The sequence below is a fragment of the Lichenostomus cassidix genome, chromosome 1 (assembly GCF_008360975.1).
Source record: "Lichenostomus cassidix isolate B80296 chromosome 1, HeHo_3.0, whole genome shotgun sequence".
Classification (NCBI taxonomy): domain Eukaryota; kingdom Metazoa; phylum Chordata; class Aves; order Passeriformes; family Meliphagidae; genus Lichenostomus; species Lichenostomus cassidix.
Genome location: NC_139479.1, coordinates 77,827,456 through 77,853,051, shown reverse-complemented (window position 1 = coordinate 77,853,051; position 25,596 = coordinate 77,827,456). Strand labels below are relative to the sequence as shown.

Genomic DNA, 25,596 nt, shown 5'->3' with positions numbered 1-25,596 from the left:
GGCTCTGGGGAGACCTCACTACGGCCTTCTAGTTCCTAGGGGGCTTACAAAAAGAGGGAGAATGACACTTTACAAAGATATGCAGTGATAGGAGAAAGGGGAATGGCTTTAAACTGAACAGGGGTGGGTTTAGAATAGATTTTATGAAGAAATTCAATACCGTGAGGGTGGTGGCACGGGTGGCACAGGTTGCCCAGAGAAGCTGTGGATGCCCGTCCCTGCTGGTGCTTAAGGCCAGGCTGAATCCGGTCAGGGGGAAGGTGTCCCTGCCCACAGCCGGGGGGCTGGGACTAGATGATCTTTACAGTCGCTTCTAACCGAAGCCATTCTGCGCCCCCCAGGGCGGCTAGCAGCGCCCAGGGTCCCTGATCGGAACCGCAGGACTCTCCCACCGCCCCCTCAGCGGGCGGGACCGCGCCGGGCTGCGGGGCGTTCCCGAGCCTTGCCGGGCGGGGCCCAGCGCAGCCCAGCCCAGCACAGCCTAACCCCGCACGGCACAGGCCACCCGGCATAGCCCAGCCCAGCCGTGCCGAGCCGTGCTGTGCCCGCCATGGCCATCGCGCACATCGCCACCGAGTACGTCTTCTCCGACTTCCTGCTGAAGGAGCCGCCGGAGACGCGCTACAAGGGGCTGCGGCTGGAGCTGGCGCTCGACAAGATCGTCACCTGCATGGCCGTGGGGCTGCCGCTGCTCCTCATCTCCCTCGCCTTCGCCCAGGAGGTCTCCATCGGTAACCCTCTGCCGGTTCCCGGCGCCTGGCGCGGCGGACAAAGGGCTCGGCGGGGCGGGAGCACAGCTCGGCGGGGCTCGGCTGCCGGGAGGGTTCCCGCTCGGGGCAGGGCGGAGGGCGCTTTCGGGACGCGGGAAGGCAAGCTGCCTTCCCGGAAACAGCCTTTCCGGAGAGCATCCCCGGCTCAGGCTCATCCAGGTGTGCTGGGCGTCCCAGCCAGCCCTCCCCGCTCTTCCCGTGCTCTCCTCCTCCCTGCAGCTTTCCCTGGCCGCTGCCGTTCTCTCAGCACCTCTGAGCAGGAGGCTTGTCAGCCCAGCCGGCGCATCTTCTGCCGTGGGGGTGATGGGGAGCGCTGGAGCCGAGCCGCCCTTTGTTTGCCGGCGCAGCTCAGCCGGGAGCAGCCAGCCGGGATGCGCCCCGGGCACTGCGGCTCCCGGCGCTCGGCCTGTTTGGCAGCAGGATCTCGGTGTAGCTCAGCAGCTGTCAGGGACAGGTGACACGGAGAAGGGCTGTCAGAGCTCTGCCTTTGCATTGTGTACCGCTCACTGGGGCTGGTCATCCACAGGATGGGCAGTGGGAAAGACCTCCAAAGCTTTCCCCTTCACTCTTGCAGCTGTTCCAGTTCAGTTTTCAATTTCTGCTGCCACTCGGGAGATAAAACTATGCTTTACAGATGAAGGGGCAAGTTTCCTAATTACTTTACTGTCCTTTTTTTACCCCCATCCCCAAGTTACAGAAGTGCTCATGCAGCATGGGGAATGGAACTAAATGATCTGTATGGTCTTCTACAACCCAAGCCTTTCTATGATTCTATAAGAATAGCACTATATGAATGAACATTTCAAAGGTGAATAAGCAGTACTATCCATTTTGGGACAGGAGTGAGTCACAGGACTTTCAGCCTTTCAGAGAGAGTTTGATTTACTGCATATACCTGCTCATTGACGTTCAGTCTTGTATACCTGATCTCCATCATCTGTAGGATTAAGCCAAGTGACTGTCAGGAGAGTGGAAGCTGGAATAGGACTTTGAATAAGTGGTGAATCTGCAAAGCAATCATGAATAGCATTAGTCAGATACCAGACTGCTTAAGAGATAGGATGCCCCACATTGCTGTATTTACAAACAGCTGTGCAGCTATTGCAGTAGATGTGGATTTGACCCAGATCACTGTGGCCTGCAATACCTGCACAGGGGAGCCAGACTTGGAATGCTGAGACCAGATCTGAGCCCTGTGGCAGCTCTGTTCATTGAGAAACTGGATGGATACAACCATCTTTCTGTACTCTAACCTGCTTCTGTTAGTTTTAGATCTGCTACTGGTATGTGCACGTTCTTCCTCTTAAATCAATGAAGAAGAGGGTTTGCATTCCCATACACTAGCTTCTATAAGGGCCTCTTAGTTCTTCTTTCTGCTTTTACTCTAGAAATGCTAGATCCAGTTTGAAACAGTGCCTGTGCATCAAGGTTTCTTTTATTTCTTTCATTTTCCCCCGTTACAAAAAGATCAAGCACAGTTGAACTTCAGAGTTCAGTAAAGTGTGTCTTTCTTTCAGATGACTTCTCATCTTTCAGTTATTTTAATATTAAAACTATTTCAGATTGAATCTGTGCTTGCAGTAGATTCATAAAGTGAGAATAAAAACTTTGGCTACATCTTGCTAGTGTTTAATTTTGCTTATAGTCCTGATAATCTGTTAGGAGAGCACATGGGGTTGAAAACTGAGCTGTTTTAGTTGAAAAATAAATATGAGAATAAGCATGAGAAATACGTCAGGCTCTGGGCATGGGTGAAACTGCACCACGTGGTGTCCATACAGAAAGTGATAGTAAATCAGCCGTGCTGCTGTTACAGCTGTCACCTGTTTCCCACAGGTCCTTGCAGCTCAACAGGCTGGCTGCTTACGGGACATCCCAAAGCTGCTTCCATTAAGGCATTTGGGGGAACAAACAGGGTTTCAGGGGCTGGAAACGCCTCATTATTTGAGCTGTGGTGTTCAGCCAGCGATGAAATAGACAGCAAGGTTTGTTTTCAAGCACTTCCTGATATAATAATGCTCTGAAAAAGCTCAGCAGTGCTAAACTGAGGGAAAATGTCAACGTCCGTTTTTAGGTCTGAAAAAGAGCAACTCACAGGTGGATGTGAAAGTGTTTGGTGGAAATACCTGCCTCAGAGTACAAAAACTGAACACCCTTTCCAAAAATGAATGCTCAGCTCCTATTTCTGTTGAGATAATTGCATTCTTACCAATTCAGGTTCTCTTGGCAGCTCATCCTGTCACCTTCTCTTCCTGCTCTGCTTTCCTGTTCCATTGCACCGTGGTATCAGACACCTGCAATTTTCCTCCTACATGTGGTTGCTCTTAATTATGCAGAATCATTGAAATGTTTACAAAGGCCATGGAGGTTCTCTGAAGCCACCATGTAACTATTAATTTTGATGGAAGTTTCAGGAAATAAATGACATTTCAGCTGCATCTCAGAGGATTTCTCTGCTGGAAGCATGGAAAACCCAGCTGCAGCACCCAGCCAGCAAGCACTGGTGAAACTCTGGGATTAGTGCCTACATCCCACTTTGGCATCCTTCAGGGGCGGGACGAGAACTAAACTGAGTTTACTTTTGGCTATATTTTAGAAATTCACGGTCAGCTGTAGTTTTGTGAGGATTTTAAAATGGTTCTGGTAATGCTTAGCAGTGATTGGGCTGTCCTCTGCTATCCCTGGGAATCTGTGCTGATTGAAATCCTGCACCTGTTATCTCTTTGCAGTTAGACCTTGTTTTATCCAATTTTACATAATTTTATGTAATTTTATATATACAGGGAATGGGAAAATGGAAATAACAATAGGATTGTGAGGCTTGTGTTGTACATGTATATTCCTTATATTATGGCTTGTTATTATTTCCTTATATTATTTAGCAGTTGTTGGGTAAATATACTACAGGTGGTCAGGTAGTGTGGTAACAGAAACCATCTAAATATAGCTAAATCACCCATTCTTATTATAAAGGAAAAAAACCCCAACAAAACAAAAGATGGGGCACCCTCAGCAATGTATGACCCACAAATTAATAGAATTTTATCTGTGCCATTTTTCCATGACCATGTTTTTAGTAAGAACAGCTCTGAGTCAGGATTGAGATTACAGTTTCTGAACTTGGTTTGTGTATGTTGTGAGATGTGCTTTCTTACTGTGAATAGCTTGGCTGAAAACATAGATATTTATTCCTTGCAGAAGGATACTGCAGCCCTAAGCAGGCACAGTCAGATGAGCAGAGAGGAAATCGAAACAAGCTGCTTCAATTTGGCCTCTGCCAAAATTCAGCTTAGTTCTGGGAAAAGTATCAATAGCTGTCTTGGATGGCAGCCGAAAAAAAAGCAGATGTGAGAGCTGTCCAGTCAACATCAAATATTTTCATCTTTTTCCATAGGAAGGCAATTGTGAGCTGCTCATCCGTGCTTGTCACCAAATGATGTTTGACCTCCTGCTTCCAGGCACAGCTGTGCAATGGGCAGCCTGTGCTGGCTGCATTCACTGCAGCCTCGTGTGGGAGGTGATGTCTGGGAAGGGATACAAGGAGGGAGAGAGTGGAGAAGAAAGCAATTTTGTGGTGATCACAGCAGCCCTTACTAAACGTGTTCTGTTTGGGTGTTGGTTGTGTGTGGCTCATATGTAGCTGGGATAAAGTAATCCACATGTTTTAGCATCTCTGTTTTATCATATAAGAAAACACCTTGTAAACCTTTCCAGGACACAGAAACCATCACATGTTGAGTAAAGACAGCTGAGAAACTTGGTTATAATTATTGTGGAGGCTTGGGTAGTGCTACTGGTTTATCAGTTGTGGCAAGATGCTGGGCTAGGAAGTAATTGACCATGGGCCAACCCACAGCATCTGCATGAATCTGTCAAAATGGAGATTTGCTGCACTAAAATCATCTTATTTCCCACTGGTGCTCTCTGATGCATCTTACCATGCTGGAGAATACCCAAAGGTGGGAAGGTGGAGCCTTGCCCTATGCTGTGAACACCACAGAGTTAATGTCCCCATTGACCACTTCAGGCTTTCCCAGTGATGACAATCCTTGCTTGCCCTACTCAATTTCCACCTAGTTTCTGGGCACGTTTTTCACCCAAATTGTTTTTTTCATTTCCATCCTTGCAGTTGGCTGTCTGTGGGACTTGAGGTGCTTTGGCTGGCAGAAAACACAGAGTGAAGGGTGTTAGTGGGGAACTTTTGAGTGCCTCTGTGGGAGCCACGTGTGGCTTCTGTGGGAGCCACGATGGCAGCAGTGCCCATCTGCAGTACCCCTTACTGCATGGGGCATGTGTCTCTTTATACAGGTTAGTAATGTATCTCAAGCAATCATGAGAGTAAAATATATAGAAAGGGGGAAAAAACCCATTTGTGAGACTGAGTCTAAGACAAATATACTGAAAAAGCCAGTCTGAACTCTTGAGTTGGACTCTTTTCCTCTCTTGCTGCTCCATGTCTGGTCCTTGCTGCTGATGTCCCTCTCCCTTTGTGTTCACAAATTCCTGGGGAGGCTTTTGGGAAATAATCCTATCTTGTGACTTCTGTAAGAGCTGGGGGCTAAAGTTGGGTTGGGTGTGATTAGACCAAAGACTATTACTCTGGCAGCTGCTGCCTGAGAGCAGGAAAAACCCCTTCCGGTGCTGCTGAAGTAGGCTGTATGCTAATAGTTGACATTTGTACACCTTGCATTTAATTCATCAGGATGCTCTGAAACCCAGGGCGTTAGTGAAGAACTGAGATAACAAGTGTGTGAGGAGCCTCAGTCCAGAGCAGCCAGACAGGCTGAGAACTTCTGTCAGCAGAGGTGCAGATCCCAGGATACACTGTGCTGCTGTTTGGCATGTAAGGAGTGCTCAGGAAAGATAAATTCCAGCATCAGGCACAGGCCTGCCTGGGCAGCCAGGACAAACTTGTAAAAACATTTCCTTTAATATTAAGTCTAAACTGTCATTGGGTGCACATCTTCAGCTGTTGGTAAGATCTTTTTCAGTTTAACTCCTGCTGAGCTAGCTTTACATTTCCTGTGGAATGATGGTAAGCTGCTATTGCCGCCAGAGTAAATGTAAAAAGCATCATGGCCCTCTGGTGTTGCCTGAGATTTCAGGTACTGCCCATGTGGACAGTGAAGCTGGATGGTCATTACCACTGTTTTGAAATGTTTCTACTTCAGATGAAGGGAATTTTTTTTGTTTTCCTTAAATCTCAGTGGTGGAATTTAATTCACAATTCTTTTTCCCCATGAATTAAAAAACGTGTAACTCTGAAGGCAATACTTGATAAACACACAGCTCTTCTCCCACTGCATGCTTTTGGGACTTCTGTGAGGGATAACTGGGAGTCCCATGGAGAGGAAAATATACTTGTCAACTCTTCTGACCCACTTCACTTAAGCACTGAATCACCTGAGCTTTACATTTTGCTACTACTCCATTGCCAAAATACCTTAGGGAAGAGGTTCTTGTCTCCAGTGCACCCATTTGTTCCATAATTCCTTCTTCAACATAGTGTCTATTCTGTTTCACCTAAGATGCCACTTTGGTCTGTGAGAAGCATCCATAAGTCCAATAAAATCATTCCTGCAGGTCTGTTCTTAATGCATGTGTATACACCTGTACACCCACATGTGCTTATGTTTCTTCTTTGGTATGCATTGGGATTTCTTTTCTCTTTTTTTATAATAATTTTTAATGTTGGGGTGGAGGATGTGCCTTGGGTGGTGCCTGGCAGTCTGTACATTGTCTATGTGTGCCTTGATTTTCTTGTTTGGGTATTTCTTTAGTGGCTACTAAAGTGCATAATTCTAGCTAGATAAAATCAGAGGTTTGGGTATCATGGCAAGTTCATTTTGCCTTGTGGAAAATTATAATAATAATTAATGGCCAGGTTTTCCTCCAAGCATATGCAAATCTCTTTGCAGTGATGGCAGTGTATTAGAATCCAAATAATTACTTACTGAAGGTTTAATCCTGTCAAGTGCGATCGTTTGATCCTGATTCTGAAAAAATAGTTAAGCCTATGATTAACATTGATTCTTGGAAGTCCTCTCTGTTAGTTGCAGTTTCTTAATTAGATGTGTAAATCAGCAGAGAGGTTCTGAGCCACTGAAGAGGAAACCAGTCTGGCTTGCTGGCTTTACCCTCTCTTTTGTAAAGGATGCAGACAGAGGGTGCTGATCCCTCAGCTCATCCTGCCTTGCACCCAGCAAAGCAATCCAGTACTGACCAGCCACTCCCCTTTCAGTTTGAGGTTTTCTTGTGGTTCTGAGAGTTTCTTCTCACACGTAGATTTCCTGCATGGGAGCTGCAGAAGAGCCAGTTGCAGGAAAGAAGGGGTATTCGTGGTACAGACGTGGAGGCAATAGCTGGAATTTTGTTGGCAGAGCACCCACGAAGACATGCCACAGCTGGGTGGAGTGACAGCTCATCCTCACTGTGCACCAACTGCAGTGACTCAGGCTGGTACTCTGCACTCAGTTGCATGCCTGCAAGTAATTCCTGCTGCCAACAACCAGCTCCATCTGATAATCTTAGCACTCGTGGAAAAGTGTAATTTCATCATATGTGGCTGCACACCTGTTGCTGCCTTAGTATTCTGCAGCTCTTCTGGGTGGTCTCTCTTTAGGACAACCATAGTAAATGGCATGTTTTTATCCTCGTTAGTTTGCAAAAGTGTAGCCAAATCCCTATTACTCCCTCTCCAAAGCTAATTTAGTACCAGGGAATGATTACAAAAAAAGTGCATTGCCAAGTGTAATGATAAATTGGCCACAGGCTGTTGTGACAACTGCTTAACAAATGCAGTCATTTGTTATTCCCCATCCTTCTTGCTGTATATTTTATCTCCCTGTTGTTATGGCCTTGTTTGCTGCTTTTCTCTTCCCCAAGCTATTACTTGTGGGAGCAAAGGACAGGAATGGCTTCATGTCACCACACCAGGAGGCTGTTCCTTTGATAGCAGATGACTATTAGCCTCTCATAAACTATTCCTGTACATAGGTGTGTGCACAGTGGGTCTGTGGAAGGCATGTAGCCCTGTGCCAAATTTCTCTAAGAAACTACAGATTTTCTTTTTCACTTCCTCCAGAATAGTCCAACATAAAGTAAATTGTCTCTATATATGTATTGCTATTACTCTTTTGGAGGAGAGAAGGAAGGAAGGAAATAAGGATGGAAAATAGTGGTCATTTTCTGAGGCATTTAATGATCTGTGTTTTGTATGGATGATGCAAAAAAACATCTTCCCTGCTTAAGTCTTAACATTACTACCATTACTGCAAAGTTGTAATTTGAATTAACAAGTGTTTACAAGCAAGACTGCAGTCATTTAGTTAAAAACCAGTACAACAACTGGAGTGTCACCTCTGCTTGATGTTGAGCTGTATCTGCTTGGCTCCCAGGTCAGGTTTCCAATGTCCCTGCTGGAACACCGGGGATTAGAAGAGTGATGTTCACTGCTCTGCTGCAGCCCTGGCATTGCTGTAGCTATTCTAGTATGAAGTTGTGCACATGACATTTTGGAGAAGGAGACTGGCTGCATTTTTCATCACTAATTTTGGAGAGGGGGCTGGCTGCCTTTTTCCTCACTCATGCCTTTTAAACACTCCATCACTTTAAGTGGTGTCTCACCCATTAACAAGAATGAGCACATGGAATGTGTTTTTTGTGGATACACAGACATGAATAAGACAAAGCATCTTTCTGAACACTTCATTGCTCTCCCTTTGAAAGGGTCACTTGTTTGCTGATCCACACTGGGCACAGCCACCAGCAGGAGGTTGGTTAAATGATGAGAGCAGGGCATAAATGGTCCCAGTCCAGTGGAGAGCAGACACTAAAAGGCTGCTTTTTAATTTGCTTCCCCCCCCCCTTTTTTTTCCTGCAATATATTATTCTTGGGTTTCCACTACTAATGGCAATCATCTGGAAAACAAAAACTCCCAAAGCTTTGGAGGAGTGCAAGTGCTTGTGTATTGCCAACTTCGCTAAATCACATGAGCTCAGCTCTGATAAACAGTAACTTGTTTTCCATAAGGGAGGCTTGTGACAGGTCAAACCATGATGATCAAACCATGTCCTTATGATTCTACAGCCTTAGAAATAATTATAATAGTGACTCATATGGAATGGCTTTTATTCATAAAGCTTCCTGACTATGCTACATTGTAAAGAGGCTGTACAAGTTACAAAGCGAGTGCAGTTGACTCCTTTTCCAAAACAAGTTCTTATTCTCTCAAAGCTAAGCTAGCAAAAAGGCACAATAAATGATATGATCTTATATTAAATACTTATTCCCATAAAGCACACAGCAATGCCATTAGCATAACTTAGATGAATATATTAAGGTTGGTTTTTTGATATTGGAGGAAATGTTGGAAGTTGCTCTTAGAAGAATTGTTCATGGAAGAGCCATCTCCACTCTCTGTAATTATTTGTTGAAATTACTGTCCTGTTACAACATTTATGAAAGTCTGGGGGAAATGTATATGTTTTTGGGGCATGTTGCTTTCACTATCAAAGCTTCAGAAAGAAAGTTGAACCCTCTCATCCTGTTCTACTGGCTTTATCAGAGGAGCCACTGATACTTCATGTCCCATACACACTCTTTGTGTTTGAGATATGCTGGAGGAGGAGTCACCTGCTGCCTGTGACTGGTCAGAGCAGAATTTGACCCTAAGGCTGAGGCTGGCCAAAGAGCTGCTCTTGCTGTCATTTAGGGCCTTGATCTTAATTTGAAGCTCCTGAGCAGCTGGAGAGGCCCCAGGAATGAATGGGGTTGACAGTGTTATTCATAATCTTGGACTGATGAGGAGGGGCCTGGCACCATTTGGAGGTGTCTGGGGACACAGTTTCTCTGCCAAAAAGTTACATGAGGACATCCATGTTTTCACAGATATAACTTGAGCCCCTCAAAGTAATTTGCAGTCTCAGAGGCAGAAGAAGTGGCAGCACCCTGGGAAAACCTGTTGTTCCATTGTTGCAAGGACTGCTGGCCTGGAAGAATGATGTTTGAGGTCTTGTTTCAATAGACATGTGAGCTGTAGATTGTGCTTTTGGGAAATAGTGACATGACGGTATGTGATGGCATTTGTTGCCTCAGGGCTTATCTGGTGACACTTTGTATCTGTTGGTTCCCCTTTGGCCAACCTGAGTTAAGTGCAAGTGAGAAAGGTCTTTGAGGTCACATTCCCCACAAAACTTATGGAAATAGGCCTAAAGATATGTGCTTCTGATGTGCTGCCTCAACCCTTATGAGACATCCTGAGATGGATCCATATGGGAATTAGAGCTTTTGGGTGCAGTGGGAGCTCAGTGACCCTCTTCCCTCCAGAACTGCTCTGTTTTGTCTGATTGCTTAACCTAATAACTTGGGACACCATAACAAGTATGTGTTTCTCTTCCTCAACTTGTTTTCTTCTTAATTTTTTGAGAATTAAGTAACTTTTGCTTTGTTTTCTCAGGTGCTCAGATAAGCTGTTTTGCACCCAGCTCTTTCTCCTGGCGACAAGCTGCTTATGTGGACTCCTTCTGCTGGGCAGCTGTGCAGCAGAAGCAACCATCCCACAACAACTTAGAAAACATACCCCTGTGGCTGCATAAAGTATGTATAGGTCTCCATCTCCTGGCACAGTTATTCCCACATGGAAACCTACCTTTGCCTCACTTTGCTTTCTCCTCTGCTCTGCTGTAGTCCTTGCCTTTGACTTGGCTCTCTGTTTTTAGTATGTTTTCTTTCCCTTATTTCCAAAGAGGGTAGTATTAGAGAAGGTATTTTTTGCTTTTAAATAAAGGGTCACCAGTTATCTGACACAAGTATTGCTGTATTGCCCTGGAGCTGAATGCTTTACTTGGCTTTAGTCAGGAACTGTTCTAAAACTGGAATACAGGACACAACAACTACTTTAATGCTTGTATCAAAAGCTTATTTTAGGAAAACAGAGTAATAACAACTTCTTATATTTTTATTGTGTTACACTTGGCCAGTTGTGTATGGAGAGAGACTTATGGCAAATAAACATTTTGGGAGAGGTTAAATTAATCACTAGTACCAACAGGTTTAACCCCTGTCTTCAGTGTGCTCTTCTACAAGTCCACAGGCTGTTCCCTTGAGAACTGTGAGCTTGCTTTCACTGCTTCAGGTGAAGCAGCATCGTACTGAATGCTTCTTATTTTGTGGGTTAAAAGTGCAGTAGGTTTGAAAGTACTTGGGGTGGCTCAAAGCAGTTAGCTGAGGTTTGGCAGGAGTTCCACACTGAGTCAATGCCATGCTGATGCCCAGAGCTGACTCAACTCGAGAGGCAGTTTTGGCCTGCTCAGACAGTGCTGATGCCAAAGTAGGAAATGCTGTTGGGGCTCTGCAAATTTGTGTTCTGCCTTCCTCAGCCCTTTTATTACTTGCCCCAGCAAATAAAACCCCTGGCATCTGGGAGCAGAGGAGAACCTGGTGTGAGAGGGAGCTCAGGTATGGGACCTGCAGCACCTGTATTTCTGGCTTTTGCTCCTGGAACCTGAGCCTCAGGTTTTATTATACAGTCATCTGGTGGTATCTTCTCTGATAGACTATTCAAGGCTGTCTCTGATTTATTTGCTGACTCAAATTATTAGTTAAGGATTTACTGCTGGCTTCTCCAGTTAGCTCCCTGATAACCTTGGCATGTGTTTAATGAATATTAAAGCCAGACTTGTTGGTTTGTAGCCTGAACTCTTTCTTGCAGTTAGGGCTCCACTTCACTTCAGCCAGACCTTCTAGAGGCCAGTCAAAGCCACTGGAGCATCTCACAGTGCCAGTAGCTTGCATGGCTGGAAACTCCACCTGCAAACTTGGATACTTTGCTGCTCCTTTCTCTTGAGGGAATGAATTCCTGTTACCCAAATTCTTTATCTTTATGTTGAATTTCATGTGATAGTCACCTGCTGATAGCACTAAGTCTGCTTGTTTGCCAGCCACAAATAGCGTAAGAGCTCATACTTTTATGATGCAATCCATGTTAATTTGCTGACTAGTGTTGTCTCAGAAATTGCTTCAGTTCCTCCCATGACAGCTTAATGGTATATGATGTAAATGCCAAGCAAACTGTCTGCAGGAAGTGCATCTGAATAGCTGAGTCAGAGGCTGTAACAGAGGCTGGTACCTCATCTTAGCCTCCTAAATCCTTGATTAGCCACCCACCCATCTGATCTAGACCATGGGAGCTGCAGATGCTCTTTGGAGGTCAACATTAACTAATATCCTTCTGGTTGTTCATCAGCCTCCATGCTTTACAAGTTTACAGGGAAGGAGTGGCATTACAGCTATTTAACAGTGAACTTTGGTTCCCACTGTGGTATCTGAAGGCTGTTCTTTGCATCCAGGGCCGACAGCTGATGGATGGCTTGGGATCACTACTGCAGAAAGACAGGGCTTGCTTGGGTTGTCTCTCCAGTGTTGCACTGCAAAGTATGTACAAGCTCTTTGCTCTGCAGATTTTGGCTAGATAATAATTTTAAAAATGGGCAGAGCAGGGCATTTTGGGAGCACAGTGATGTTAAGGAGAAAAGGGAGACTTCCTGTGCTCAGGTCAGTGGAGACCTGACTCTGCTGTGTAAGGCCAGGGATGCACACAGAGGGACAGCAGGGATCATCAGGCCCAGTTCTTCTTAAAACAACACTTGAAACTTTTTTTCTGCTTCCTGGCAAGCAGAGCTTTTATTTGCAGGGCATCTCAGGTTCCTCCCAAAACTCTGACTCACTTAGTATCTCTCTGTATTGGCATGCTGGAAGGCTCCATAAAAAACCCTTAGGAAGGCATTATATTATGTTTTCAGTGGAATGAGACTGTAGGACCCATTCTTGATTAAAGTGTATGGGTTTCCTTTTGGCATGCTCTCTGCACTGTCAGAAGTACTGCCTGCTGGGCAGTGCTCAGTGTGGTACAGAGATGAAGTAGGAACAGGAAGCTCTTTAGTGAAGACTCCAACCTGTAGCAACCTGCATTGCTTTTGTTCTCAGCGTCTGATTCCTCTGGAGGATTATCAAACCCAGGCTGCATTACAGAAAAACTGAAACCTTCCCATTTCCCTCCTATTTCAGAGTTCAAGTTTGTGCTGAGATTTTTGGTTTTTTGAATGGTAAAATGTAATTTTCAGTTCTGGGCGCTCCCCAAAGCTTGGCACCTTTGCTGGTTGTCCTTTCTGCTCCAGGAGATCTCTCCCAGGGGTTGAACTTGTCAGTTTGGAAACTGAGAATGAACATACTGCAACCTTCTGGGTTCCTTGACTCTCAAGTGGTCAGTGCACTCCTGGAGGGTGCCCAGGACCTCTCTCCATAGAGAGCAGGCCTTCTGAAATTTCCAGTGATCCTGGAAACTCTTCATACTGGATAAGCCTTAGCAGGAAGCTAAATGAGTTGTGTACTAACATGCACAATTCAATAAACAAAATACTTGCAGATAGATAAATGCAAAGAGAGACACACAGGGGTGATGGGGGATGGAGGAGTTTTGTGTTTGCCCCCCTGTGTAGAGAGTTGGCCCATTGTTTTTAAAGATGAGTGCTCCACCTGACAAGTTACTTTGGTGAAACTTGTCTTGATCCTTAAGTGGAAGGAGAAGAGAAGCTTTTGGCCATTGTGTTGGGCAGTCCTTGCAGTCTAGTGGAGGAAGAGAAGAGGAGACTGCGCTATGAAGCCTTTTTAATCCGCAGTGCACAGAGAAATCTATAAAAACTCAAGCAGGAGAACAGTGGACATCATCTTAGTGGCTCTTGATAGCCACCAGACACGATAGCAACCAGGCAAGTTGAAGGGTAGTTGAGCACTGAGTGATGACCTCTTTATAGCCCTGAAATTTGAATTGCTAGGATGGAGCTGCCTATGATCAAGAGTCTTCTAGGGATTTTTTTAATTACTGCATTTTATAGTCTGCTATTAACTGGGGAAAAACAAAGAAAAAGATAAAGGTAAGCAAAGTAGAGGTAAAGGGAGTAGATGTTTGTTCAGAAGAAGGGGATTTGTACTCGTATGAAATGCAGGCAAACAGTTCATCTGACTGACAGCAGAAAGAAAAGCTCTTCACATGTGGTACAGCCAAGAGAAGTCAGTTGCCTGGCTCAGATCTCTCAAAGTGCAGGACAAGTGCTGTGGGACTTGCTGAAAGCATTGCATATGAAGAGTGGGTCTGCAGTCTTTGTGTGCATGAAGTGAAATTACGTTGTTGCAAATGCTCACTTTTTGTAAAAGAAGTAAGATTTACCATGGACCCTTGAGTTCTTTATTGAATCACTTGTCTGTGACTACACCAAAACAAACCTTGTGGTTATTGATTATATTGATGGTATAGTTATAATCATGATTGTTGCCTGGTTCTAGTTGCTCACTGTTTGTATTATTTATTAGTTGACTGAGGGTTCTGCATGTTCCACCTGTAAACCCTGCTCAGAGGAATTAAGAGCTCTCAGAGCAAGGAAACCTGAATGCAGATGCATTTATAAATAGTTCTTTCAAAGTGTAGTGCTAGAGGTACTTCAGTCTGTTGCAGATGGAGTCATCCACTTCACTAATAACAGAGAAGAAAGGATGTGTTGATATAAAACAGTAAGTTTACACAGTTCAGTGGTAAATGCAACAGTGGTTTAACAAGATACAGTGGGAAAATACATTTCATTATTTAGTCCATGGAGGATAGAATCAGAATTATTTGGGAGACCCTCTTGTTGAGTCATGAGGTTTAGAAGGGACTCCTATGTTTTCTAAACTCCTCCTCAGCAGGGAGTTCAGGTGTGGCTGGACTCAAACTTAGTCCCAGACTTGTCAGCAGTTTGTGTCTAAAGGATTATATGTGCACTGTCAATCCTTTATATTACTTAGCTAAGATTTCGAGGTTTCGCATGCTATTAATCACTTACAGGCAGTGTGTGACAGCAGGGAGTTTCTCAGCCTTGAGGAGTATCCTTGAGAGGTATCCCTGCTCAAGGGCAGAACCTGGCATTCAGCCTGCAGCCATGCAGGAAAGCTTAACAACCCCTGGGCTGCCCACTGCTTATAGAGTATGCTTATTGACTTATAGTCATATTTGTACAGCAGCAAGAGGGCTAGGCCACTCTTCCAGACAGCTCTTGACTACCATGTTGCCATCTGTCCCCCAAAGTCCAAAACAAACTGGACACTGCCATCACAGCCCCCACTGGTGATTATGGCTTGAGCTGATTGAAACTGGAGAAATACAGTTTTGAAGCTGTATCAAAACAGAAAGTATGTAACAGGTGGGATAAAGGTCAGATAGGGTGTGAGATTCACTTGTAGATTTGGAGAGAGGATAGGATCTCAATCAGAATGATGAGTCATTTATAGCTGTTTCTGCTAAACACCAGTGAGACACCTCCCATTGCTGCAAACAGGAGTAGTGTGATATCCAGAGGCAGTTTAAAGCCTTTGCTTCTGGAATTATGTAATTATGGTCATTATCCTGTTTGGGGACTAGTGCCTTTGCTTGGGCTTTTTCCAGTGGCAAATAGAAAATTGGAACTGAAGAGGGAGACATCTCACTGTGTTCATATATTTTAATGTCAAGTGAGTGTAGGCACTTCAGTGCTTCATTCTTTGCTGAATATTGTCTGCCAATTAATTTTCTCAAAGCTGTTATCCAGACCTTTGCAGCTTAAACTTTTGTGCTATTCTATGTAAAATTAGTCTTTGACCATGGTCAGGGTATGGTGGTAGTCAGAATGCTTTCAGTCACTTGTATAGTGTTTTCCCAGAGGAGATAAGGACTGAAGGTGCAGTAAAATTAGAAAGCTGTTGTTTTCTAAATGCCATTGAAGTGATTTGTCATCTTCTTCCAGCTATTTTTATCCAGACCCTGACAAGCTTTCTGTAGATTAGGTCCTTGAAAATGCTTCTTGCGTCACTTCACCAATTACAGCTTTTTTTTTTTTTTGCTTGATAAAAGCGTATTTGAGGTTATAAAGCAGTTAATTTAAATGACCTTTTAACTTATTGCTGTGTATTTACTTCATCTTAGTACAGTTGAAGCTGGTGGTATTATACAACAGACTACTTTGTGCTTTAGTCTGATTTTAACTTTCACCTTCGGGAGAGTGTGATGCTAATGCATCTTTGAAAGATAGTTTTGTGATTCCAACACCTTATGTGCTTCTGCAAACAGGTTACTCAAATGCCTCTTCTTCTATACCCATGTACATGTTCTTGCTGAACAGTAGCTGAGCACTGACAAATTTACTTAAACGGCCTGGAACGTGCACAGGGCTCAAAGGCTTGTCAGGTGAAATGAGCTGCAGCAGTACAGAATAAGGGGCAGCAACCTCTTGACCTACTGCTCTGCTTCCCTGTGATCCTGCCCAGTGTGCCACCCAGTGTGCCATCAAAATAAGGGCCAGGCGAGGCAGGAGAACCTGTTTCCTTCATCCTTAGCTTTCAGGAGCTCAGCAATACTTAGCAGAAAACATACAGGGCGCTGGAGTTTGAGTCTCTGCTGCACACACCACTCGTTTTGTCAGTCTCATACTGAATATGTTGAAAAGAAACTCAGTAACTACAAAGCAAAGGAAAAACTGAGTTTTACTTCTAGGCCAGTGTCTTTGGCATGCATTTGACCATACAGTTTCTGGAGCTGGTGACACTTCTCATTTGACTTCAATATTGGAAACTACCCAAGACTGAAGTAGCATTTCCTCCTTGAGTATTTGGCGCCTTGGGAACAAATAAACCATAAAACCATAAACCATTAAAGAAAGGCGGATGGCACATGGTTGTCTGTGCACGAATACCACAGAGTCCTCTTGCTAAAATGGGAAGTCATTATGTGTGACTGTAAAATGTAGTCAGATGAGCTGGACAATCCAAGTTTCTTGCTCTAAAACCTAGGACTCATGCCAGATGACTTTGCATTTTCACTTCTGTTTGTCATTCAAGGCCTTATATTTTAATGATTCAAAACCATTTGCTAAGTTATCTAAGCCTACTGTTAGCAAATAGAACAAGCATATCTCTCCTTTCTAAAAAAGCCAGAATATGAGAAGGATGGAGTTGTGTATCAAGTGCTGTGGAAGAGCTGACAAATACAGGCTTTTGTTTGCAAACAAAAAGATCTGGATTCATGATCATGTTGCTGCTCTGGTTTTGAGACCATTCAGAAAAGAGTTGCATAATGTTTGCTCATGCTGCCATAAACTGCAGTTTTAGGACTGATGAGAGCCTGGCTAGGGGAAGCCCAGCAAATGCATGGCAAATGTGCCTTTTCCCCAGCAGTGTGATGCTTCCAGGTGAGGAGGCAGTGGTGAAGGAGTTGGGGAGAGGAGGAGGTGCAAGGCAAGGTGGCAGAGGCTGTTTTTTGTAAGGCAGCAGCCTAAGGAGACAGGGGAGAGGGAGACACTGGAGGACATTGGGACAGAGCAAGAGGGCTTGTGCTCTGTGGGAAAGGGAATTCATAAATCTTCTGACACCTGTAAAATTTGAAATGAGTGAGTACTAAAGCCAAGTGGTATAAACCAATGTAAGGAGCTTTGGTTGCTCCTTACTAAATCAAATGTGTCTTTGTTGTTTCTTTCCCCACCTGACTCAGATGTGTATGACAGATATAAGTGAAGTCAAACAGGCTTTGCTGCTATCTTATACAGGCAATCTTAAGCATTTGTTAAGACCTACAGAAAATGTGTTGCAGCATCTTAGAGTAGCTTCGATAAGTTTAAGATGGGTTTGTAGACAGATAGTTTATATTTCTACATAATACAGAATTCAGAGGACTGACAGAGCCTGGACATGAAACCATGAAGGTTTTGGATAAACCAAGGCATCAGGACACAGACCTGTGAGACCTGGTGACACTGTCCAGTGATAAATAAGAAAAGCAAATTCTTGTGCTGTTGGGCTTGAGTTGATGAGATGTCTGCCAAAACGCGTTGGATGTGCCAGAGCTTTACATCTCAGCTGGAAAGGCTAGAAGAAGGAAAATGATCTGAAATTATCTGTTGTGTGCAAAGAGGAAGGAGAGGCAGTAGTGAGGGCACAGCTCTGCACAGTTTTCATGGGCTGCTCTGGGTAGGGGAAGTCAGTCATTTAAGATCTAATACATCATATGCATTCATGCTGCCAATAATAACACAGGATTTTGCTCTAATGGTAGGTGGTATTAGAAGTAATTTTCCTGAATAAAATGTTCCATAACATCAAATTACTTATTTTGTGCATGCAAAGCTTTAATCTCTCCTAATTAATGCAAACACAAATTAGCATAGTAATGTTATGTCCAGATTTCCATCTTGTTAAATACCTGCAAATGTTCATGTAGCTTTTCCACTTGCACTGATTAATGACTTCAGTTCAAGCTTTCTCTAAAAATCTCCACTGGCTTTGCCAGTGAATGTGCATGAGCACATGGCTGTAACACTTGTGATGTCTTACATCTGTTTCATGTTCGTTCACCACAACTAATTTAAAGTTCCTTAAAAACTGATGCTGGATTTGGGTTAAGTGTGCTTGCTATCAAAAGCTGAATGTAATGAATTAGAGATTGGCCAAATTTGCAGTACGTTTCATTAACAAGCTGCTTGTCTAACCAGGTCTTACATCATGTCTCTGTAAGGGTAATGTTATGTATGATTTTATACTTTGAATATAATGTCAGACTAGATAGAAAACACCATCTTTCCTGCAGCTGGAAGGAATTAGAGTTAAAGTTGCATGATGAAAAACTACTTGTTGATGAGTTGAAGAGAGATGAAAATCTTCAAACTTGTATTTTATACCTGCTTCAGCACTTTCCCTAAGCAGTGGTGACCATGTAAGGGCTGACTTCTCAGTGCTGCACCAGACCATTCTGATGCTGTGTGTTGGTTTCCATTTAGGAGTTATTTGAAAATATTTAAATACCCTGAGTTATTACAGTCACACTTACATCCTTTGCAGTCACTGTGTGTCATGCACTCTGAAGAGACGTGTGTTTGCAGGCAGAGGCAGAGCTGTAACAGCTCTGTTCATTAGCCTCTGGACTGCTCATGGAAAGCAGGAGAGATTTTGCTGGTGTTTGGAGTGTTTTAGTTGCTATGAGCAGTGGTGACACTTTGGGGAGGGAGAGTTAGGTGACACTATCCTCTTCTTTCAGTCAGCCTCTCTGATAGTTGCTTTGCTTTGCTATTTATGTCTTCCCAGATTAATGCTGTCTTCCTCAGTGTCAGCTCCAGCAGTTCTGAATATGCAGAAATTGTTATCAGGATTGAAAATGTTTTTAGGATCACGGCACCTTTATTTTGTGCTTCTTTTTTCTTCAGTGGGGGGAAGCTCTAAGCAGCAGCAAGGTTACTGGAGATGTCTGAAAAGAGATTTTGCTTCCCTGCATATCCCAAATAATCACAAAAGTGTGTTTTACTAGAAGGATTTAAATGAAATTATAGGGATTTAATAGGCTTATAGGAAACCTAATACTTATGGGGAATGTTGGTGATTGGCTGACTTATTTCTTATCCAGGTGAAGCTTAATAAGGGTTTTTTTCTCCCTGCAGTTCTTCCCATACATCCTTCTGCTCGTTGCTATCCTGCTGTATCTGCCGTGTTTGTTCTGGCGCTTCACTGCAGCACCTCACCTTTCCTCAGACCTGAAATTTATTATGGAAGAACTTGACAAAGCCTATAACAGGGCAATCAAAGCTGCTAATAGCATTCGAAGTGGAGACCCCAGGGACCCTAGTGACTTGATTCCTGCTGCTAATGACAACTTGACACAGAGGTAAGATGCTGGGGCTTGGCTTTCTCTTCTCTTTTCTTCAAGTTCTTAAGAGATGTGACATCTGTACTCCCTTGGAAATTTATTGTAAAGGTTTGAATGGTGATCTGACACACTTTCAATTTTGGTTAAAAAAGAAGATATCTGAAATGATTACTTTGGCACTTGGAGCTGAAACTTACAACTTTCTTTTCTCAAGGAAGGCATTTAATGAGCTCTTCAGATCACTTATTACCTGGGATGTTCTGGTTTCTTTAGCTGCAGTGGCTGATAAGTAGTTTTGCTGGCCACAGTGTAAGAAAACAGAGATACTGCAGTCCTCAGTTCTCAATGTTCTTAACAATCACCTGCACACTGACAAGTTACTTGTCATCTCCTGTCCTTTAAGATTGAAGTCTGCAAAGCTTCTAATCAAACACCAAAAGCAACAAAAGAGACCCCTCCCCCCTCTAATCAGATTGGTGCACTGTTTTAACCAGATCCAGTTTCTGCTTTCTTCTAGGTCAGGGTAGCTGTTTCTCTCTGTATGTGGGGAGTACAAGTAGTACAATGGGGAGTTAGGTCTTGACAAGTAAAAAGCTTTCTACTGTTCTATTATTGAACAAGTGCTCGGGGAGTCTGCTTTTCCTCATGGATTTGCTTACTATTCCTGTTTTGTACTGGAAAAGAACAAAAATTTTTTTTGCTGTGACAGCTATACTTTTTTCCATTTTCCAATGTTGGAAAATTTGTCTCTTTAAATTACTTTTCTGTATAAGGGTGTCAATATTTATCTGCTATTCTGTTGATTATCTATTGATTTCAATAAAACTACCCTTGATTTACCTCAATAAGAGGATGTGAAGATCTTGGAGCAGATCCAGATCATCTAGAGGAGGATCATCAAAATGATTAGAGGGATGGAGGACCTCTCCTACAAATACAGGCTGAGAAAGCTATGTTTGTTCAGCCTGCAGGAGAGAAAGGTCCAGGGTGACCTTAGAGCACCTTCCAGTACCTAAAAGGGATATACAAAAAAACTGCAGAGGGAGTTTTTAGAGGGCCAGGTAGTGACAGGACAAGGGGGAATGTCTTCAAACTGAAAGAAGGTAGGTTTAGACTAGATATGAGGAAAAAATTCTTTTCTGTGAGGGTGATGAGGCATTGGAACATGTTGCCATGAGAAGTTGTGGATGCCCCATCTCTGGAAGTGCTCAAGGCCAGGTTAGGTGGGGCTTTGGGCAGCCTGGTCTAGTGGAAGGTGTCCCTGTCCACAGCAGAGTATGGGGATTGGCTGGAAATAGAAGATGTTTAAAGAACCACTCTAGTGCAAACCATATTGTGATTCTATGATTTTAAGAGGGTTTCAAATCTTTTAGAGTACTAGATTTTGTTGATATTTGAGGTAGATGAATCCTGCAGCATCTGATCTATGTGATTTGGTGTTTTTTTCTCTCTTTTTCAGTTTGTGGGAAATATCTGAAAGCTACTTTAAATACCCAATTGTGGAGCAGTACTTGAAGACAAAGAAGAATTCCAAGTGCTTAATAATTAAATACATTACCTGCCGTTTGCTCACACTAGTAATTATTTTACTTGCATGCCTCTATCTGGGCTACTACATTAGTCTCTCCTCTTTGAGTGATGAGTTTCTCTGCACTATCAAAACTGGGATCCTAAAGAATGACACAACTGTTCCAGAAGTGGTTCAGTGCAAGCTTATTACTGTTGGTGTCTTCAAGGTACTCAGCTATATTAACCTGATAGTCTATCTGCTGGTGATGCCCCTGGTAGTGTATGCAATGTTTGTTCCATGGAGGTGGAATTCAGGTTTTCTCAAAGTGTATGAAATTCTGCCAACTTTTGATGTTCTGAAACTTAAGTCAAACTGCTTTGATGACTTAAGCCTTTACCTCCTATTTCTTGAGGAAAACGTGAGTGAACTTAAATCATTTAAATGCCTTAAAGTGCTGGAGAACATTGCAGTTTCTGAGAAGTTTGATGTCATGCAGCTTTTGGTAAACCTTGGTACTATTAAGACTGATACCATAGATGGGAAACCAGGGACAGCTGAGCTGGAGAAACCTGAAGAAACAACTGCAGAAGAGCTGGAAAAAGATGGAACAGAGCTACAAGGTAAGCTGATCTAGATTTGTATTCCTACCAAAAACTTATTAATGTATTCTATAAGACAATGGACCTGCTTAGCCCTTGCTATGTTGTCTGCAGTGTAAGTTCTATAACCTCAGAAGACTGTGGTGGTGTAAATCAGTGGCACAGCTGAACCCTGAAGTGTCTGCTAGGTTGGTCCTTGACATCTCTGCTCTGGCACTAGGAGGCTTCAGCTGTTTGAATTTGAACTGCTTAAGACCCCCTGCACAGTAGGAGAGCTCTAGCTTGGTCTGCAGTAGGTTGTGCTTGAAGAAGCTGCAGTGAGAAAACTGGTGGTTTCAGGACTTTTACTCAAGAATTAGCTCCAAAACGTAGTAACCGCTGCTTCTGCTTCTGTTCAGGCCTTGGCAGAAGTCTTGGGTGAATATAAAAATAAGTTTGGTGCTCAGAAATGTGGCTGGCAGAGGAACAGAAAGTGACAAAAGAAGGGAAGTGAGACAGGGCCAGTGAATATGCTCCTGTTCCCACTTTCACAGAGAGCTAGGAAGATTGACTGTAAAGTGCTTTCTGCCAAAATGGTCAAAGTCAATTTGGATTAGTGCAACAGTTCTCTGGATATCCCATCAATCTGCAGACATGGTTGGCTTGAGCAATCACTCTTACATAAATACAGTCTAGGATTCTCTCCTAAGAAGTGTGGTGTATCTTAATTGTGAAACCAGTTCCTTCCTCAAGTGCAGAATTAGAGAAGCCAAAGGTCCAGGGAGAGGTATAAACCGGAAGTGACGATGCTTTAAAACCTTTAGAAGCTGACCTGAGTACATGAGCACAATGCTGAGGGCAAATTAAAGAGCTGTTTCAAAGGTAGGAAAAGAATAAATATATTTACTCTTCAGAGCTATGCCCTGTAATTAACAAAAACAAGAAGCATCGACACCCAGGGGTTAGCTGTTCCTCTTTCCTTGGGTCAAGGTAGGCTGAGATTTGGAGGAGAAGTCAACTTACACAACAGGAGAATTCAGAACAAACAAGCAGAATTACTTCTAAACCAGAAGAAGCCCTTTTGGCAACCAGGTGTCGTGCAGCAGCTTGGAGTAATTCTGACAGAATATAGTTTTCCTCTCAAATCTGTCCCTTTTTGAAATGAGGGGTGGGTTTGGAAGGAGAATGTAAGATCCCAAGGTGGAGGTGTCTGCTCAAGGAGCTGAAGAAGTTAATAGAAAATCTGAGTCATTTTTATCTGAAGGCAGAATTTTTGAGATTGTTTTCATCTCACAAAAACACTTCAAAGACTTATTTTTGTCCAGAGCAGAACAAACCTGTGCTTCAAGCTCTGTTAAAATGCACTGCAGAAAAAAGCTGCTGTTTCATGAGCAGCTGTGGCTGGTGCAGCCCTCTCCTTCTGCCTGGGGGCAGCTGCAGGCTCAACCTCCCACCAGCAAAGCTTCACCCACGGCTCATCATCTTTTCTGCTGTCCCTAGTGGTGTCATCGTGTTTTAATTAGGAGCTCTGTTAACAAACCAGTGGTAGATGCTGGCTGTGGGTGAGAGATGTGCAGGGCATCCTGCTGCTGGGCATGGGGACAGTGGTGGCAGCACAGGACAGCTGGCAGTGCAGCACAGGCATGGTGGCAATTCCTCTGTACACCAGAAGATTTAGAGTGGTTTGATGGCCCTTTCTCTTCTAAAGCTCTACTTTCTCTTCAGTTTTGACAGACCATGTTGCAAGTGGCAATGTGAATACGAGAGAAGAGAAGAGACTTCGCCAAAGACTTACAGATTCTTCATGCTGATTCTTCCCAGCTGCAGGAGAAGCTCCTCCTCTGCTCTCAGCACAAGGTGCTGCTCTTTGAATGCAACTGTTCTCAATCGATTGCCTGACAGCTCCCCAGAGGCCAAACTGGCTTACAGACTACTTGTGTAATAATCAGGAGTCATGTGCCTGAAAACATGTTGTAGACTTTTGTTATTTATTTTGAAAATCAAGCCACACACAAGGAGCAACAAGAACAAAAAAATAAATCTGTCATGAGTAACAAGTGCTGTGCATTGAATGCAGTTGAAGCTGGCAGCTCACAGGGCTTCTCTGTACAGTATAGGGATGGGAAATGTAACCCTGCAGGTAGCAAAAAGATGTGGCCACATGGCTTTGTGAAGTGTTGCTCTGCTGGGAGTGGCCATCTCAGTTCTGGGGTTTAAGTAAGGTTACTTTGGTCTCTCTGCCCTGGAAAAGGGGGAGCAGGGGTGGGTTTTTATAATGAATCTGGTTAATCTGCACCAGATGGTGGCTGCCACTAATACTGGCTGTGTCCTCATGGTAAAAATAGAGGTTATTCTGTTCAGCCTGAGATGTCTTGGTTAGTCATCCCAATATTCATGTCTGGGATTAAGTACTTGACAGTGGTGGTAAAGTAACTACAAACAGTTTTAGTGTCAACAAGGTACTGTAAATATTAGGGATTTTGAATTTTCTATGTATCAATAAATTAATAATGTCTTACCACTTTTTTTACTAAATGTAATGATGTGTAAGCTAAATGTTGGTTTAATTTCTATCTCTCAGTTGTTTTGGTCTTACAAATCTGCCTTGGAGTTTTGGACAGAAGATCAATGAAGTTGTAATTTTTGTAATGGTTTGTTGAAGTTGTTTCATAATGTTTTTATATGTGGAATTTTTCTCAACATGTCTGTAGTATCAAATGCAATATTAGTTGTGCTGTTTTTCAAACCACACTTGAGCAGACAAACTAATTTTTATTACAGTAGCACCCAAATGCCTGAGCAGAGCCAAGCATCCAATAGCCAGGGTGAGGAAGATGTAAATACTATGAAAGGTTTTTCTCCTATACACACATTGTGACTGTATTTTTATTAAAGATGTTTAAGTATCTTGAGACAGACAAAAATATGGGGGAGTCTTTTTACATTGGAAAACTGTGATGGTTTGTTATTGGACCATTTTGGGAGAGCAGAATTTAGCTTTAATGTTGTCACCCCTGCCCAGGACCTCAATTTTCACTGTACTAAAAGTATTAAAATGACCTTTGTCTTGAAGTGTTAGATGCAAGGTGAGGTGGGAGAGGGGTGAAGCACTGCAGTGGCAGTGTGTACCTTTCACAAATGTTATATACTGACTTATTTTTCTGTATTGTCCATATAAGTGAGATGATTAGCCTGTCACCTCTTCCAGGTTGTCTTTTTTAACAAAGAAGGACTTTGTTTACAGCTAGGTAGGACTTCCATTTTCCATTTCCTCTGTGTTACCCACTTTTGTGCTCTCATCTGCTAGCATTCTCCATATGGTTGTAGATGAGGGGGAAACAGAAGTGATTTGTGTTAACCATTTTTGCACAGAACTCTATGTGCTGCAGCAGATTTCAGAGGTTGTGCATCTACCTGAATCTGGCACCTGCTGTTGAATAAGTGGATCTGAAAGTGCTGCCATGCTACATTTAGGGCTACTATTACAAGACCTCTTCAGTTTTTATATGGCTTTTAGCTAAGAAAAGCCTTATTTTAAAACAAGTCTCTGAAGCCATAGTTTTATGCTACCTCTGCACAGGACAGCAGCACAGCTACCATCCTCGTGTCTCTTGCATCACCAGCACGAAATAGTGCTTACGTTGGACACTGGTGGTCCAAACTGCTGAATTTTGCTGCCATACTTCTGCCACCAAGGCTACGATCCCTCTGACCTTTCCTAGACTCTGTCTGGCTGTGCTGATGTGTTGCTGATGGTTCTTTACATGTGGGCAATGTAGGTGCACATCGTGCATTGTGTGTCTTGGACAAGGAGCTGTAGTGCAATACTAAGATTTTGTGATGTGGATGTGTTTGAACTGTTTGGTGTAAGTAGAGTTCTCAGTCTTTAAAATTCAAAGCTCGTGAAAGCCACATGTTCATGTTTCATGGTGGATATGTACCTAACTTTTTACTAATTCCCCTTTTGTATTTAAAAATATGATTTGCTGCAGTGAATCTGTTGTTGTCTTCCAAAGTGTTTAATAAAATGCCTATCAATCCTG

General features: G+C 43.3%; 1 protein-coding gene across 1 annotated transcript; it reads left to right on the top strand.

The window, feature by feature from the left end:
* Positions 1-437: 437 nt before the first annotated feature.
* Positions 438-25,596, top strand: PANX1 (pannexin 1). The gene is made up of 5 exons (XM_085064916.1): positions 438-731; positions 10,229-10,368; positions 19,260-19,483; positions 20,925-21,595; positions 23,279-25,596. The coding sequence occupies exons 1-5, from the start codon at positions 551-553 to the stop codon at positions 23,362-23,364; spliced, it is 1,302 nt and encodes a 433-aa protein (XP_084921042.1). The 5' UTR covers positions 438-550; the 3' UTR covers positions 23,365-25,596.

What these genes read in the sequence shown, in the direction of transcription:
- PANX1 (XM_085064916.1), top strand. Translation starts at nt 551, where the DNA reads ATGGCCATCGCGCACATCGCCACCGAGTACGTCTTCTCCGACTTCCTG. An exon ending in TACCCCTGTGGCTGCATAAA is followed by an intron (nt 10,369 to 19,259) that starts GTATGTATAGGT and finishes TTCTCCCTGCAG; the next exon opens with TTCTTCCCATACATCCTTCT. An exon ending in AATGACAACTTGACACAGAG is followed by an intron (nt 19,484 to 20,924) that starts GTAAGATGCTGG and finishes TCTCTTTTTCAG; the next exon opens with TTTGTGGGAAATATCTGAAA.